The sequence below is a fragment of the Tripterygium wilfordii genome, chromosome 7 (assembly GCF_013401445.1).
Source record: "Tripterygium wilfordii isolate XIE 37 chromosome 7, ASM1340144v1, whole genome shotgun sequence".
Classification (NCBI taxonomy): Eukaryota; Viridiplantae; Streptophyta; class Magnoliopsida; order Celastrales; family Celastraceae; genus Tripterygium; species Tripterygium wilfordii.
In genome coordinates, this window is record NC_052238.1 from 3,422,853 (window position 1) to 3,441,205 (window position 18,353).

An 18,353-nucleotide genomic window follows, 5' to 3' on the forward strand; every position below is an offset into this window, starting at 1 on the left:
TTAAGGCATGAGGAGGGAATGCAAAAGGAAGTAGAAGAAAGGAGGGAAAAAAAGGCCAAATAGAGGATATTTTTAAGGCACAACCTGTCCTTAAAGAGGACCCCATCCCTTTGCCTGAAAAAGTACACAAAATTAATCTCCATGTAGAACCCAGGGCTGTGGACAGACCAGAATCCAGAGACATAAGAGAAATCACAAGACATCATGTACAATGCAAGAGAAATCTTATGTACTCCATTTAACATAGTCCGAGCAACTAGTATAGAGAAATTTTATCTACACACTACAAAAACACTTTTTTATACTACCCCACAACTTTCCGCTGTCTGATCTAAATGACAGAATTTGTCCGATCCAAATTAGTATCAGAACCACATGGACAGCAAACCCAAACTGTGGCATCTGATAGAGACCTGTAGTGTTACTGGGTACTTGAGTGGCTAAAACACCCATGGAAGAAGGGTGGTCTTTTGACCATCGGAATAGTACAGGAACACCACTTGTAGTGTCAGCCACCCCAACATTTCTCTACCCAAAAGGATAATCTAAATATCAAGTTTAATGACAGTGGTGTTTCATAGATATGTGGGAAAGAATAAACTTTTTTCACAAAATTAAAAAAAAAAAAAATTGTTCCTCATAGAAACTCTTGCAATTTCCATGCATGGAAGTTGGAACACATCAGATATGATAAACCAAAACATTCCTAGTTATGATAAACTCTTGCATTATCCACCCAAGTCCAACAAACAAAAGCTGATTACTCTTCTATAAACCAAGTATCAAATCAAGGCTGTCTTTACCTACAATAATTACAGTAATCCTAAACTACGGAACATCAATTACAGCAGTCAAAATTATGAAAGGATACTTATATTGGGAAAAAAAGTTATGTGAATACCATTTGGAAACCTTTTTAACCACCATACCAAACATGTCTCTGCAATTTTTTAACTATATTACCTAAAACCCCAAAAGGACTAAGACAAGAAACACAGTCCACATAGCAAAACTGACCAGGTGGTTCAATATCTTTCAACTCTCATGAATCAGTAAAACAGAACCACCAGAACAACAAGCCAAACGAACAACAAGGTGAATAAATATGAGGGGAAAATAGATGATAAAGTTACAGAGCTAAGTAAAATAACTCAAGTTTTTAGATTTTGTTGAAGGCGACAATGTCACAACTCTGAATGTATTCGTTGCAAGGCTCCACTGTGAGGCGCTCCTCGATAAGGGTATCGACGGATACAAGATCATCAACAATTGTCATCATGATCTGCAACTTCTTGATTCCATAACCAACTGGTACCAGCTTTGCTGTTGACAAAGAAACAAGGAAAGAGTCGCATTAAATGTGCAAGGCAAATTCAACACCAAGTAGATATAAAAAATACATATGGTTAAATGATTTAAATTAGATTAGAACCATACATGCTCCCCACAATAGACCAGGCATCTCAATACTGCGAACTGCCTCTTCCAATTTCTTCATGTCTGTTTCATCATCCCAAGGTTTCACATCCAGAAGAACAGAAGACTTGCCACCTAGAGAATGGAAGGATAAGGAATGAAAATATGTCAGAACACCATCAGGGAAGTAAAGTATGACAAACAAGTTGGTTTATGGGAGTAGACGGGGTCACAAAATGTAACTATTCGCTGCCTCAATGCATGATAACATGATACAAGTTAAAAGGCAAAATCGTGCCATATATTGTACAGGTAAACGAGGGCAGATATTTCAATCAAATTAGGTGCAAACAGGAAAAACAGCATAGTCGCGTCCTATTATTTTATGAGCAGTTCTCAAATTTTTCAAAAGAAATCATACTCTCTTTCTTCTTGGTTGGCTTTTTAGCTGCCTCCCTCTCCTCTGCTGCCTTCTTGTCCTCCTCAGTCTCATCACCAAAGAGGTCCAAGTCGTCGTCGTCATCCTCATCCTTAGCAGATGCAGCCTAGCAAAATCAAATACGAAAGATTACTACAATTTTTGCACAAACAAATTTATTTCAAACTGTAATATGCGCTGCAGAAATAAACAAATGATGCAAGAACTTTTTTAAGGCTTAAAAAAAGGATTTGGAGGTCCACCAGTGCCACAAGGTGTTGACTCATATGACCTTCCCAATAATAGAAAATTTATAAGCCCCATAAGAATCAACATCTTCAATCAGCTGCATCGAAGATAAAAAGCTGTGATGCGAGGTTGGTTTTGTGGGTCGGTGTGGTGGTTGTGGTGGTGGTGGTGGTGGTGGTGGTGGTGGAGTAGTGGTTGCCAGTGGATGAGTGTAGCCATTAGTAGTTGCTTTTCTTGAGGATACACAACAGGGTCTGTCTTTTGGGATATCAAAATATTGTTCTAATGTTCTTTGTTCAGCTCCACGATCCGATATCCAAGAGAGAGAGGAATAGAGGGATGAAGTAAGATTGAGAGAACCCCCTCTTTCTTATTTTCAAGGTAAATATTGCCTCAACCCGACCAATGTCTAGGTAAAACCACAAGGCATTGGTGGCATAGAGAAATCCTGACCAAAGCTAAAATGGCATTGCCGACGATAAATATTTGGAGTAGGTTCCATTAATCAACAAAAGTTCAACAGAAATTGAAGACAGTAAGGATTGACACCAGTCGGAGTTCCCAATAAATGGGGCAATAATCCTGTCAACAATGCCAAACCAAGCCAAACCTTCAAAATTGGCTAGTAAAGGGGGAATTTTGCACAATTTTATACAAAACCAAGTTGAGACTTGAGATTCTAGTGTTTAATAAGGCAACTCAAATCTGAATAGCTCTCAAGTCAATTCTCATATTACATTGGTGAAAGGCGTGAAATTCAGTCATTCATAGCTAATATCAACAGTCCATCACAATAAACTGGAGTAAAATTGGTCTCTGGACATCAAATCCTACACATCAAACGTAAAAATAACAACTTGAGGTAAAGACAGACCTCTTTGGCTGGGGCATGTTCAACTGGAAGACTATTTCCACTTATTCTCACTCCAACAGCTTTTCCCGGGAAGCTACCAATACCACAAAATTGCTTGAAGCTCAGTATCACTTAATTCCAAACAATCACGGAAAAATAGAACTACAAACAGAAGATCTGAATCCCATAAAACACATAGCCAGTAGTCGTGGGAGCAAACCTTGGGGCAAGATGTGAAGACAAGCTCTCGTACCACTTGCTTGCATTGGGGAAGCCGCTTCCTGGCCTCTCCAAAACGGCGGCGTACACCTTTATGTCATCCTTAGTGATATGATCTCTGAAAATTAAAAACAAGTACAAGCGAATTGAGAAGATTTAATCAATATATGACACTCGATAGAGATGAAGTAAAGGAGATTACCCAGAGATATAAGATTTCCCGGCAAGGAATTCATCGAGAGACTTGAGTCCAGATTCAGTATGAAGGTCTGACAAGGTGACCGCCATTGATGATGAACGAAGGTGAAGACAGAACTGAGGAGTAGAGTACTCGAGCAACGAAATCAGAAGAGATTAACTGAACCAGAGAAGTCTATATATGCGACCACAACAAACCCTAGATATCGTATGGTTATACGGGATATTCCTTTTTGCAAATTACATTATTTGTCGTATCTGCCGATTCAGTGACCTCCGTGGATTGAGCCGGATGAGGGCCCATCTTGGAGTATTAGTGGGTGGACCATGTCCGTGCAAGGGCCCATATACTTTCTTACGATTGCTGCATGCCCAGGCCCACGTACAAGAAATTATTTGTTTTTGGGCCTGATTTGTGGGCTTTAAAGATATTATTAGTACATGTGCTGACTCGGAAAAAACTGGAGGCCCATTTGGCAAACTGCACCACTGAACACAGACCCCAATCAGAGAACATCCATGAAAGCAATACCATTAGGGATGGCAACGGGTCGGGTACCCTTCCAATTAGTGAATACCAAAACCGTTTCCATTTAAGTTACTCAATACCCAAACCGTTCCAAAACCATTTAAATTTCCAAAACCGAAACCGTTCCATAACCGTTTACCATCGGATACCCGTTTACCGTCTAACTTTTAATATTTTTATTTTTCTATAAATGTATAATTCAATTTTTTAAAAAAATAATATGACTTGTCATGTTGTTATAGGTTGAATGTAATATCTATATAATTATATTATTTTATTTTATTTAATATGTTTGATCATGCTAAAATTTAGCATCCTAGTAATATACCTTTATATAATTTATAATGTTATTACTATAATTTACTTTTTTAATTAAACGGTTCGGGTACCCTAAACCCAACATCAAAAACCAAACCCGACCCTAAACCATAACGGGTTTAAAAATCAAAACCAAAACCATTTCCAAACCTTATAAGATCGGTTTTCGGGTTTTAAATGGACCGGGTACCCTATGGATAATGCTAAGGTCGATTTTTTTTGCCATCCCTAAATACCATTCTTCTCGAACTTCAATCCAGCTCATCTTTTATATATTCGAGGGAAAAAAATTCATCTTTGATGTATTCAAGCCGAGGCAAACATTATTTATTTATTAAAAACTAATAAATCTTTTAGGAGGTACATTAGCAAAAATAAAAATCAGAAAACAGGAGAGAGTATCTCGGTAGCTCAAGTGCTAATAAGAATTTTTTTTTTTTTTTTTTTTTTTGCCTTTTAAAATTCTCAGGTTGAATTTGAGATGACATTCAAAGTAAAACAACATAAGCACTCGAATACCAATTAATTTTCTCTCCCAAATTTTTTAAAGAATTTTAATTAGTTATTTCAATTTTTCCTGCAACCTATAAGGCTATAACATTGTCGCTGCCGGAAATTTATTAATTTGGAATAATCAAATAATTAGCAAAAAATAATTATGCAAATTTTACTAGTTTATTAATAATATTAAATGCATCTGATAAGCTTTCTAAGAGTGGTTGCAAGTTGTTTGGTTCTCATAACGTAGGTGATGAATTAAAAGGTTAATTTAGGTTTTAATTAAATATTTGAATTTGAAAGTTCTAACAAGCATTTTAATTATGTTGTGACAGATAAAATTGTAGGAATGAAGTCGAGATATTATAAGTACAATGTTAAGGAAAAATCTCTCCACATATTATGTAGAGGTAAAATCTACATACATACATCTTACTGTCCTCAATCCCATCCATTTATGTAACTTGGTGCATGAGTATTGTTTAAGTGAATTAATTAAGTTTAGGATTTGATAAGAGTCAATTTTATTTTATTTTTTTGTTGTTGCTAAATTTTAGTTTTGCTTTGCATGATCAGTCGGTTCTCTTGCAGTATTGCTTTGAGGGGCCATCAAGGGTGTCTTCTGACGGTGGGCCTCACTGTAAGACAAATCAAGCCCAGAGGTAATAATGAAAAGCCCATTCAACTACTGGACCCAAGTTAGGCCGAGCACTCTGCAAACTAGCTTATCTTGACACGATGAAGCCGGACACGCCAATTTGATGGTAGTCGTACTAGTCAATGATCTACAAATCTCACCCATACAGATCCTAAACTTGCATCTTTTATGCATAAATTATTGATTAGTGACATTCAATTTTTTTTTCTTTTTTTTTTTGTTGAATACAGGGAAAAGGGAAAAGGATGGAAGAGGTTCGAACTCGAGACCTTTATGGGATACTACACATATGAGGATATTAAACTCTAGGAAAAAGGCTTATGAAGTAGACCTTATAGCACAGCAAATTTCTTGGTAAGATATGTTTGGCTTCTGATATCTGACTCAGTTGTTTTCAGGCCCATTCATATCTTCTCATACACACATCCCTAATGTCCAGCATGATGCATTATATGGTACAGAGATGAGTTATTGAAGGTAAAAGCAGTCTTGATTTGAAAATAGAAGTGTTGAATCAGCTTTTAAGCCTTTTATTTGTTAAGAGAGGACTTGGGCTGCGGAATCAGCCCACCAGTTAACCAAATGGGCCGAGCAGATTGCATTCTAATTAGCATTCTTGATTCCCGTACTGTATGGAAGTTTATGGGCCCTCTTCGATGTTTGTTTTTTTTCATTGATGAAGCTTTATTAACAAAAATAAAAATAAAGATGGTCAGATGAGTTGTACGGCTCAGATTTGTCAAATAACAGGAAGAGTTGCTCAAAAGAATAACAATAATAGGCGACTCCCATGGAAGACAAAATTGTTGGTGGGCTTAAGACGGTGACGGTGTCGATCATAATTATCAGAACCATAGTACCTCCTCGTCAATGTATATGTAAGTAACCAGTGAAGATGCACTTCTATAATGGGGCATTATTTGCAAACATACTTCATCTCACTGCACCCGCACTTACTCAACACAATTTAAATTTTGTTTAAACATACACATTTAACTTTCCAAATTATCCTTTTAACATATTGATCACATAATATTTAATATCCTAAACTATTATCATCTTCCCCAACCACATATCTCTAATATCTCAATTGACAGCAATCCCACCCCAACCAATTAACATCATCGGCCAGACATCATTTGGTTTAACCATGCATGATTTTAGTTAGTAATTGAATAAGTTCATCTCATCAATAGTCGTTGGCGTCATCAACGTTGAACGTCCGACTTTCATAAATTCGTAACCATGGGCGTCAACTACATTCAGGTATCTTCTTTGAAGCTTCTGTTGTATTCTTACCGATAGAGCCCATGCTCATGGTGTGTCTGTTGATATTGAATTTTTTAACATATATATAGAGGTTTTGGGTCATTTTACGAATGTCTAAAGAATTCTTATAAATGTTTGCTTTGAATATTCAGGTTACATGGAATTGTTGGGTTGTTCACATTCTTTCTAAGCTGATATGGAGTTAGCACTTAGACTTTTCAACGTGTTCTCTTTTTTTTTTTTCTCAAGATTTTTAATGGATTCTAAGACTACCATACAAGTACAAAGCAATAAACCTTTCCAAAAAATTTATGTGCAATGAGTCGAATTATGTGTGCAAATAACGACACCCAATTCCAACTCTTTGTATCGGCCCACTAATATAAATATTTATTTTTTGGGAAACAAAATAAAACTGACGCTAAGTCGATAGACGAGAGTTCTCTGAGCGAGAGAAAACCAACGTTTTCTTTCTCCGTCGTTGGGGATTTCAAGCATGGTGAAAATATGAGCACGAGCACCACACTATGCTGAACTTCCCTAAATCTTTAAAATATATTTTTAATGACAAAAAAATATACATAACAGAATAGTAATGAATTATACATAAAAATAGTAACCTTTAGTTATTTCAATATTTTTAATATTAAACAATAATGCATAACCTCTTGAAAACAACAATACATAAATATTTTTTGTTGGGTTTCACCCGCTCCATGAACAAGATTCCCACTCTATAGTTGATATTTACCGTTGATTTTGTCCATGTTTTACAAAAACACCAGTACTACTTGAAGCATAACATTTTCATGTTTGCAACTATTTGCAGTGATGGCTAGAGAAGGATCCTTCAGAGAGAAGGCGGCTAGGGTGCCAAAGGACCATTCCCTTGTGTCTTATGTTGTTTGGTCTTCAATTTTATAAATGGTCTCAAATTTCACATTAAGATGGTGCACAAAGAGGGCACTATATGCAAGAAGTGCAATGCTGTTGTTAAGAAGCAGAACCTGGAAATGCAAGAAGATCATAACCATGACAATCGTCATAAATAGTCTCAAATTTCACATTAACATGGTGCACAAAGAGGGCACTATATACAAGAAGTGCCATGCTGTTGTTAAGAAGCAGAACCTGGAAATGCAAGAAGATCATAACCATGACAATCGTCAAAAGAAGGTGAAAAAGAACTAAACTGAGCCAAGAATTACAAACAATTAGGTATATAGTATCCTCACCTATGATAAAATTTGACATGAACCAACTATAGTATCCGTCTTTTTACTACTAATAGAAGACAAAACAAAATCCGACTACCAACTTAAAACTTAAAAGAAGACGAAATAAAATCTAACTACCAACTTAAAACTTAAAAGAAGACGAAACTTAATCCGACTAACAACTTAAAACTTAAATAAACACTAAACAAAATTCGACTGCTTTGTGAATAATCAATGATCAAGAGCAAATAAGCAAATGGATGAACAATAAATTTTTTCAGCAATCAAATGAAACAATCGTAAATTAAACATGATCAATAACAAGCCGCTCGATAATTATCCAGATAGGAACATGATAAAATGTTGAAATAAGCCATTGCATTGAATTAAAATGGAAACTATTCTGCTTGCATAATAAAATATTGAAATTAGCCATTACATTTAATTAAAATGAAAACTACTCCCTTCAAAATAAAGTGGGGATCATCCAAACTGGAGGAGAAAACCCAGAGCGGAGATTATCATTACCAAGGTGGCTCTACCAAATATCAAAAGAATTACGACTCAGGAACCTCACACGAGATAGAGCAGTTCACACGAGACAAAGTAGTTCTAATTAGAAAGAACAAAAAAAAAAGCCTTCAAAGTGAGATAAATAGGAGAACTAACTAAGTTAGCGCCCCCATCGGAATCCTAACACGAATTAAGTTTGGATATTGAGTCTGTAATTGTGGGCAAGAAATTTTTGTTAAACAATATCAAATTCTAAACTCTCTAGATGATGAAAATTTTGATTTAGAAGTTCACAAACTCAGCAAAGCTAGACATAAAAACATAACCAAACGGCTGGCATCCTGTAAGAAAGGAAATCACATGCTGATTGCATACGAGTATGTGTACAACGGTTCTATTCACCAACATCTATCAAGTAAGTGAAAAAGAGTTTACAAGTGCAAATGTTTTTATTTATGTTATATGATTTATTAACTCAATTTAGTTTAAAACTTTGAGTCCACGTGTCTTCTTAGTAGGATTGGTCATTATAGTTAAGTCGGTGATCAGTTGTGGTGTATATAGTTGGTTGGTACGCATTTGTAAGGCAGTTATGAAATTGATAATGGAAATGAAAAGTCTTTTATTCAAATGTGTTTATTTTCATCCTTTGTAAATCTTTCTCTACAATTCCTACAAACTATGCTTCAACAAGGTTATCAGTTTGGGACTCGAATTCTCTCTCATAGACCACTTAATCATCCGATCTTGATCTCTCTACACCCGTTCTCTCTACAAGGGTTAGCCCTTTTCCACTCCATCTATCTTAGTGTTCGTTTTCTTGGGAATTATTTATACTTTTGATTTCAAAGTTCGGAGTATTGTAATTTGGGAATTGGGATCTTGAGCACTCAGTTTGCCCATTATGGTTTTTTTCTTGCAGTTCGAATTCTCTCTCACAGACCACTTAATCTTCATCCGATCTTGATATCTCAACACCCGTTCTCTCTACATGCCTAATATCAAGGTCAAACAATCAGAGATTGAGTAGAGGAAAGACCCTTGTAAATCTCTCTAATATGTAAATTACTGTTGAAAATCTCTCACATTGAACAAGATCGATAAAATTCAGTTTGGGACTCGAATTCTCTCTCATATACCACTTGATCATCCGATCTTGATCTCTCTACACCCATTCTCTCTACAAGGGTTAGCCCTTTCCCACTCCATCTATCTTAGTGTTCGTTTTCTTGGGAATTATTTATGGTTTTGATTTCAAAGTTTGGAGTATTGTAATTTGGGAATTGGGATCTTGAGCACTCAGTTTGCCCATTATGGTTTTTTTCTTCCAGTTCGAATTCTCTCTCATAGACCACTTAATCTTCGTCCGATCTTCATATCTCAACACCCGTTCTCTCTACATGCCTAATATCAAGGTCAAACAATCAGAGATTGAGTAGAGGAAAGAACATTGATTTGTAAATCTCTCTAATATGTAAATTACTGTTGAAAATCTCTCACATTAAACAAGATCGATAAAATAATTGTTACATAGCATTAGTGGGTGTGTATAATTGTACCCCATTTGTTGATTTTGTGTTAAAAATTGTTGAAACGACCATGTCCAATATTCTCTAGAAATCGGTAGGGTTGTGTTGTTTTTCTCCCGTGATAAATCTAAATGAGCCGAGAAGGTCCATTGTAGGCCTTCACCCGCAATTTTTGAAGCAATAGAAGCGTACCCGGTACCAAATGGGTCATTGAGGTGGACCCGGATATCTATGGTGCCTTGGCAGTCATGAAATTGAGTTTCTTTTTAGTTTCGGTAAAAAGAATTGGTGCACCAAATTATTCAAGCCGTGATTTGGAAATTTTTTGGTCATTTTCATGATTTCAGCTTCCACAATTCCTCTTCCTAAGAGAACAGAACATAAATTAAAAATAAGGTAAAATGGATATACACCAATCACAAGCATCATAAGAACCAACAGAACATCAAATTCAAGCACTTTCCAGTTCTTTTTCATATTCTTAACTGAAATTTTACCCACCCACCCCTACAGAGAAGGAGAAGAAACAAACTGCCTTGGTATGCTAAAAAGATCTTTCCCTTCAAATGGTGAAGTCCACTCTCGGGAACTAGCAGCGGGCGCCTCAGTAACAGAGGCTCCGCCATCTTGCAATCCTGCTAACGGTATTCTATTTCCCTTAGGAACCGATCTCATAGCCATCTTGGCAGCCATTCCAGAAGCATTAGAATCATCTAAGTGAGTGCTGTTCCTCATAGTTCCAGTTCCTAACCACGAACCAGAAGGACCCTCTAAAGACAACCCCCCTTCTCGATTCAAGCTCCAGTCTATGTTGGTGTAATCGAAGTGCGCCATTGAGCCAGGTGTGCTCCAGTCAACAGGAGAAGAGGCACCTGAAGAACCGGTAGAACCCAACCCAGAGAATAGTCCAAGTGAGGAGGCAGGAGCAAGAGTAGGGGATGTACTTGTTATATTTCCTCGGCTAGCTCCAGGAGAATCTCCTGGCACACTGCTAGGAACAAAATGTTGCTGATACAACTGATGAGAGTTCAAATTGCTTGGGCCGAGGCTTCTTGCAGTAGAAATATGAGGTATCAACCTGCTGGACTTCATAATTTCAACACTGTTAGCAGGATGCCAACTTGCAGCTGATCCAGGAGGTGATGAACTCATGCTGGTGGCCAAAACCTGCTTTGTATTCACAGATTGAGGTATCTGCATCATAACAACTGGTTCCCTAACTATTCCAGGTTGAAGGTTTTTGTATTCATTACCAACAGCCACATAATGAGCTTCAGCATTGGCTGCTGGAGGTGACACCCGCAAAGATGATGCCAAAGAATAAGATGCAGAAGGATTTGATCCAGTAGTTGACCACCTTTTCTCAGCAGGCACAGCAATCTGCTGTTGTTTTGCCCACTCCAACTTCGGTTGAATTCTCTTCAAAGGTTGCACACTTCTACTTCCTGGTTCTGAGGATACTCCAACTACACCTGATGTTTTTGAATGGTTTTCCTTTTCATCTCTTCTTTGTTCAATTGTAGCAAGTAAATTGGGTTTTGTTTGCAGCCTCACTGCACTCTGGCTAACTGCTGCAGAAACCTTACCGTTGCTAGGAGTAGGAGAATAGCTATTTTCTTCAGGCTTCGATGGAGCAGAAGGCGAGTCTTGCTTCAGTGCTCTCAAGTACTCTTCCGCCTTCTCAAGATCACCTTCACAGGTAACGGCAGCTCTTTCAACCTCTTGCTTTGTGCACTTGAATCTCATCTCCAAATTTGTGATCTGGGAAAGCTCATCTGAAATATCAATTTTCAAATTACCAACAAGATTATGATCCCGGTGCTTGTCTGGTTCTTCACCTTCTTCAAGGATCCAAGAAATAGATTGCTCTACTTTCCCTTTGTTGAATATCAGCGCCATAATTGCACGCTCGCGAGGAAATCCCATTGAAACAAGCTGCTGTGCAAGTTTTTCCAGTTTTCTTGACATGAGATAGCCATTGCATCGCTCATGCAATTCCTTGGCACGCCTCTCCTTCTGGCGCTGATGCTTCTTCTCATTCTTCTGGCGGGTTTTCTCCCGCTTGTCGCCATCAGCCCCTGGTATTACGTCCTGCCTTGCGGGAGGATTAGATGATTTCTCTTTGTGATCTTCTGACTCCTCTGACCAACTACCATTGTTGGAAACAGAATCATATTCAGCCCCAGTTCCAAGTGAGCTCCCATATGAAACTTCTGTTTCATCTATGTTGCAGAAATGACCATTAGCATAAAAAGGCGAAGCAGAGGACGCTGGCGTTATTTCAAGGGCATGAAATGTTCCTAAATGTGGATTGTATGCACTAGGTGGTACACCACTACCTGCATTAGGAGTACCCGTTGGGTTTGAAGATGCCTTCTGTGTGTCCTTGCCAGCCTTTTTGTCCTTGGACTTAGACCTGGATGTCGGAGACATTTCTCTGGAGAAAAAGAATTTATTCCTGCAATTATTGACATGAGAATTTAATGCACAGTGACTTACAAGAAGTCAAGAACACTGACTAGTAACCACACAATACAAACAATAACAGGTTAAAGACCAAATAGTACAAAAATAACAGCATAAAACAAGAGCGTGTCTGCAACCAATGAAACAGATTAGCAATTATTTGATCTATGGGTAGAATTTGTAGGTTTGCACCAAAGAAATGAAACACAATTACATCTATATCCCATTAACTTCAGGAAATTTCATCCAGCCATTTAAACGACAGCTATGCTGTGCACCTCAAAATGGAGAAAAAGCTCCAACTCCCTTTTTTTTTTTTTTTTGCACCACGAGAAATCAAGCTGAGCAATTCTTAGCCACACATTAAGATCATGGCCTTCAAAGTTCGAACACCCTCCCTATTGGACGCTCCTATACAACTGATTTTACTAAACACAATTACAACAAAAAGTAATAGCGGTAAATATCATTGCCAAAGCGCAACTCATAAAAGTGAACCACAATGAAGATACACCTGTAGAATAACAGCAACTAACAGGCTCCAATTCTTGGTACACACTCGAGGATGCACATAAAATTGTACTGATTGCAAAGCTCACAATTTAGTATTAAAGAAACAAATCGTTTGCACAGAACAAAATTCTATTTCCAATTTTCCACGCTAGTACAAAACTTCAGTTAACTACATGAAGTTAAGAAATAACCAATCCTATGACAGATTGTCATCATCATTTGCTTCAGAAATAAACTACCATCCAGCACTTTGCCACTCAAAACAAAATAAATTTATTCTTTTATGGTTATATGTTCAAACAAGAAGACACAGGTCATCTTGAGAAAAATGTTGATTCCCTGGTTAGAACCAGTATGTTGCAAACTTGCAATGAAGCAACTGTACCACTGCACCAAGATTCACCCTTCAATTTACATTTGCGTAAACTCCAATTCCATCAATAATTTGGAACATCACAAGTACTGCCTGGGATAGTTTCCATATGTTACCCTACAGCTACCACAATTCCCAGTTCAAGGTGCAGTGAAGCATATATTGAACAAGCAAGATATGTCTCAGTAATACAATACTCACACACACCATTATTCCTCCGTATATAAGTGGAAACAATGGGGAGACTACCTTGCATCACAAATCATCTGGTGGTTAAACAAATTCGAATTGTTAATTTGACAACAACTCTTGGAAAATATGTCAAGAACTCTCATGTGATTATCACGTCCTTCAAACTTACACCAACTTACACAACCAGGATGTCAAAATTATCATTTCACGTCTTGGGAAAAACAAACACAATCAGCTACAACCATATCCTACACACTATAAAAACAAATATTGAGAAAGGCTAGGCAAGCATAATGAACTTAACTGCCCATTCAAATGATCAACAAATAAAACATATTTAGGTGTCATGATTCAATATAAGGAAAACATTGAAAAGCCACACACAACAATCACAGCCAAGAGGATATAAATGATACTGACTCCATACCAACTGATACTGATACTTTAAAACGCTCGTTGTATTAACCATTAATAAGCCAATTAAAAGAACGGCAGAGACATATGGTCTAAGACAGAATAATTAGATCAAAATGAATCATGCATGCAACAATTAGCCACAAATTTAAAGCAACAAAATTTTCAAGATTTTGTAGAATTCCCAATGTAGACATAAAAATTAACCAGGTCCGATACATCACAAACACAAATAAATAGAGAAAGAAAACTGCATCGAAAAAACGATAATGGGCAAATGGAGGCGTTCAAGATCCCAATTCCCCAACCACCATACTCGAAATTCGAAATCAAAAGCATAAACACAAAAGCCAAAGGAATTCCGTAGAGAATGCGATTCTCACGGGGAAATGAACACTAATGCAGAGATCTAACGACGGATAGAGAGATGAAGCGGGGGAAGGGCCAACCTGTAAAGAGGACGGGGTGTTGAGAGATCGAGATTGGACGATCGAGTGGTAAGAGAGAGTAAATTCGAGTCCCAAACGGAATAGACACAACAATTAGGATTTTGAGCAGGGAAAAAAGAAAGGGATTTGATGTAACCAAAACTACTCGTTAACCGAAGGATATAGTTGGCCGCCTCCTGTACTCGTCGCCTCTCTTTTATTTTTTTAATTAATTTTCTCTCCCTAATTTTTCTTAAATTTTAATTAGTTATTTCAATTTTTTCTACCACCTAACATTGTAGCCGCCAGAAATTTATTAATTTGGAATAATCAAATAATTAGCAAAAAATAATTATGCAAATTTTACTAGTTTATCAATAATATTAAATGCATCTGATAAGTTTTTCTAAGAGTAGTTGCAGCCTGTAAGTTGTCGGTTCTCATAACGTAGGTGATGAATTAAAAAGGTTAATTAAGGTTTTAAATGGTTGAATTTGAATGTTCAAACAAGTTTTTTTTTTAATTATGTTGTGATGATAAAATTGTAGGGATAAAATCGAAATATTATAGGTTAAAGTTTAGGAAAAAGTCTCTCCACATGCATGGAGTATTATATAGAAATAAAATCTACATACATATATCTTATTATTTATATGTCATCAATCAATCCCGTCCACTTATATAACTTTGTGCATGAGTATTGTTTAAGTGAATTAATTAAGTTTATAGGATTTGATAAGAGTCAATTTTATTTTTTGCTGCTAAATTTTTGTTTTGTTTTGTTTTGTTTTGCATGATCAGTCGGTTATCTTTGCAGTCTTGCTTCGACAGGCAATCCTTCCTGGGTGGCTTCTTGCGGTGGGCCTCACTGTAAGCTTTCTTCACGAATCAAACCCAGAAGTAAAAATTAAAAGCCTATTCAACTGGACCCAAGTTAGGCCATACAGATTATAGAATTGCTTCTTTTAAGAATAAACTATTGATTAGTAGTAGACACATCTTTTCGGATTTTACATAATCTCATCATTAAATGCATTGGATAGACTTAAACAAATAATATTAGTAAATTTGGTGTGGTATGAAGTCTGTTTAGAAAAAAGGCTTATGAAGTAGACCTTAAAGCACAGCCAATTCGTTGGTAAGATATGTTTGGCTTCTGATATCTGACTCAGTTGTTTTGAGGGTCATTCATATATTCTCATAAACACATTCCTAATGTCCAGCATGATACATTATATGGTAAATAACTTCACAAACTGAATAATAGAAGACATGTTATGCAATACTATATATTAAAGAAATTCAAAGTCGTATGAAATACACGTCCATACCAAACGCGATAATATTAGAATCTTTAGAACTCCACATCACAGTGTGATTTTATTTATGCCTCAAGTCTGAGACACCATAAGTTATTCACATAGTCTTCATCATCAGCGGTCATCTGCATTTTTGAAAATAAGATATCAATATATCATCATATAAAATCGGTTTCTAAATGATCATTTATAGATTCAAGGGGCAGTAGAACTTCATGTTTCAGCACTCTTCTTGTTTCCCCCCTTTATGTTTGTAGGAGAGGGAATATGTCTACAAGAATGAGAAACATCTCGGTCTCATTTAATTGGTAATTTTAGTAAAGATGTATACAATCACACATACACAAATAGTCATCATGATACATAAAATAGGAGTCAGCTAATTCCTAAACCAATAGAAAAGATTCTTCATCCCCTATTTGGTGCATAACACTTGATAATTCAATTCCAAATCAGTAACTACATGTTACTAATCATCCCTTACGGCACACACAATTGGTATCAATTAAATCAAGGTTACACCTAGAGATTCAAACTCGAGATCCCCAACCCCAAGTTTACAGCTGAAGCCAGAAATCCCTTCCCTTGCCAGCTCCTTTTGTTTGGGTGTTTTTAATGGGATTATAAGTTCATCCCTCAAACAGCCTAACCAACCTTCTTAATACCCCCTCCCCCCTTTTTCTTCCTTTTTGAGTAATGTCTTAATCCGCATTTTGAGAGGCAAGATCTCCACGAGGTAATGAGATTTGATTATTGGGATTTGAGGGATTAAAACAGAGATATAAAACAGTAGAAAACTTTCCTTGGTTACACGAGGGAAAGGGGAATTGACGGGTATCCCATCCCTAGGTGTATCAAACCTTATATGAGATAAGGGCTAATATATCTATCCATCAAATAGACTACGTGTATGTTTGGAAGAGGGAATACAAGGGGGAAAAGGAAAGGGAAGGGAGGGGACACTTTATCCAGTATTTGGGAGATTTTAGTTACACAAGGGAAGGGGAGTTGACGGCCACCATTACCCTCCAAATCAGGATGGAGACTGGATAGGAAGGTATCTGTTGCAATTACAAAGATCATAAAATGGCTTTCCAATCCGTCCCCTTATCTTTTTCCCCAAACATAGAGATGTATGTTGTCTTCACTTCCTTAAGAGTGTGTTTGGATTGAGGGATTTGGGGGGAAGGGAAGGGAAGGAAAAGGGAAGGAAGAGAAGGGAAGAGAATGGAAGGGAAAATACATTTCCCTCCCTCATGTTTGAATAGATTAAAAAAAAGAAAGGAAAGAAAAGTAGTTTAATTTACTAGTTTATCCTTATTTTTTATGTTTAAGTGTTATGTCCAAGGGTAAAATATGTTTTAAACTTATAAGTAACTTAATTAGTAATCTCTTTCCTCCAAATGACTCCATTTTGGGAGGAAAGAATTTTGACAAAAATTTAATGAAATCTTCCTCCAAAATCCTCTCAAATCCCTCCCCTCAATTTTTTATAAACTATCCAAACAAGAGAATTGGAAGGAAACTCCATTTCCCTTCCCTCCCCTCCAAATCCCTCAATCCAAACACACTCTAAATGAAACTCCCAAACATGTAGACGTAATTATTGGCCACTCCTTCCCTTTTGAAACCTTTCCTTTCCTTCATTCCTCTCGAACTCCCAACTATAGCATATTTCTCCCAAGGTAAAGTAAGACCCTTAACTGATTATAGTCAGCATTACACATAACATTGCCAATATCAAGACTTTGATTGGCATGTTGCACAACGGCAGCAGGTCACACTCAAACAAGAAGGCATTGTGAAAATGACAAACTTATGCAGCCAACGTATAGATATTGAAGAAAGACAATTTATGATGAAAAATAGTTACCTAGCTCAAGTGCTAGAGTCGAGAAGCTTAAATTCTTGCACCTCCTTAAAGTTCAACCATGGCTTCTCCCACACCTTGGCTTCATAGACTTTGGTGTGACCACCATCCGATGCCTCCAAGGTGATGTAGTACATAGTACCAGCGACCACTTGTTGCTTTGCTTTCACCACCTTCTTAAAGTCCAGAAGTGCATTCTACATTCAGAACAGAACACAAAATGGTTCAAATATTTTTAATTTTTTTAAAAAAATTAAAACTACACACGGAAAAAGAATAACCATTTTTGACTTAAAAAAAAAAAAAGGCAAAATAATATGTTTAGCGGAGAATTGATGTTTACTAACATAAACAAAAAAAAGAACTCTTCTGATATCTGCCATTAGTCTTAGACACAAGGCTACACTTCAATTGGAGAGGATAAATTATTAAAAAGTAGAAAATTAATTGAAAATATTGTTTGAGATTAGGGAACCTAATGTTTAACACGGCTAAAATATGGACTCAAGAAGCAGAACAAATTGAAGAAATAGATTGAAGACACACCACAAAACTGTCAACAAGGGGGAAATTTTGGGAATTGTTGCCACTTGAATTTTCTTGGGATCCAATCTGAAATCAAAACTGACGAAGGAAAAAAACACAGAAAAAAGGTTATCGGAGAGACAAACATGCTTCTTGTTGTGCTCGTCGACAGCGAAACGAGCGAGGCTGTCGATCGCGAGACTGTTCTCATTCCCCTGGATCTCCTCAACTCCGCCGACTGTTGTCATTTTTTTCTTCTTCTCTGCTTAGATTTCTCTCTGAATTCGCAAGCAAAGACCAAGATGAACTCTACTTTATTGATGACTCTTAAAAAGGGCAGATAGAGGTCTCTTTCATGGCGTGGAATAA

General features: G+C 36.9%; 3 protein-coding genes across 3 annotated transcripts; all 3 read right to left on the reverse strand.

The window, feature by feature from the left end:
- Nucleotides 1-876: 876 nt before the first annotated feature.
- On the reverse strand, nucleotides 877-3,538 carry LOC120001641 (elongation factor 1-beta 1-like). Its single transcript, XM_038850053.1, has 6 exons — nucleotides 3,358-3,538; nucleotides 3,157-3,273; nucleotides 2,958-3,030; nucleotides 1,838-1,961; nucleotides 1,438-1,551; nucleotides 877-1,323 (listed from the first exon to the last, which is right to left on the reverse strand). Exons 1-6 carry the CDS (start codon nucleotides 3,441-3,443, stop codon nucleotides 1,160-1,162), a joined length of 678 nt encoding a protein of 225 aa, XP_038705981.1. The 5' UTR covers nucleotides 3,444-3,538; the 3' UTR covers nucleotides 877-1,159.
- A 6,756-nt stretch (nucleotides 3,539-10,294) lies between these two features.
- Nucleotides 10,295-14,461, reverse strand: LOC120001226. Its single transcript, XM_038849448.1, has 2 exons — nucleotides 14,292-14,461; nucleotides 10,295-12,342 (listed from the first exon to the last, which is right to left on the reverse strand). Exon 2 carries the CDS (start codon nucleotides 12,315-12,317, stop codon nucleotides 10,392-10,394), a length of 1,926 nt encoding a protein of 641 aa, XP_038705376.1. The 5' UTR covers nucleotides 12,318-12,342; nucleotides 14,292-14,461; the 3' UTR covers nucleotides 10,295-10,391.
- Nucleotides 14,462-15,531: 1,070 nt separating this feature from the next.
- On the reverse strand, nucleotides 15,532-18,295 carry LOC120001446 (cysteine proteinase inhibitor A-like). Its single transcript, XM_038849781.1, has 3 exons — nucleotides 18,131-18,295; nucleotides 17,463-17,656; nucleotides 15,532-15,714 (listed from the first exon to the last, which is right to left on the reverse strand). The coding sequence occupies exons 1-2, from the start codon at nucleotides 18,230-18,232 to the stop codon at nucleotides 17,468-17,470; spliced, it is 291 nt and encodes a 96-aa protein (XP_038705709.1). The 5' UTR covers nucleotides 18,233-18,295; the 3' UTR covers nucleotides 15,532-15,714; nucleotides 17,463-17,467.
- Between the last annotated feature and the right edge of the window lie 58 nt (nucleotides 18,296-18,353).

Coding starts and splice junctions, on each gene's coding strand:
- LOC120001446 (XM_038849781.1), bottom strand. CDS start 18,232: ATGACAACAGTCGGCGGAGTTGAGGAGATCCAGGGGAATGAGAACAGT. Junction 17,657..18,130: donor ACGAGCACAACAAGAAGCAT/GTTTGTCTCTCC, acceptor TTCTGAATGTAG/AATGCACTTCTGGACTTTAA.
- LOC120001226 (XM_038849448.1), bottom strand. CDS start 12,317: ATGTCTCCGACATCCAGGTCTAAGTCCAAGGACAAAAAGGCTGGCAAG.
- LOC120001641 (XM_038850053.1), bottom strand. CDS start 3,443: ATGGCGGTCACCTTGTCAGACCTTCATACTGAATCTGGACTCAAGTCT. Junction 1,962..2,957: donor AACATGCCCCAGCCAAAGAG/GTCTGTCTTTAC, acceptor TGATTTTGCTAG/GCTGCATCTGCTAAGGATGA. Junction 1,324..1,437: donor TGGTCTATTGTGGGGAGCAT/GTATGGTTCTAA, acceptor CTTTGTCAACAG/CAAAGCTGGTACCAGTTGGT.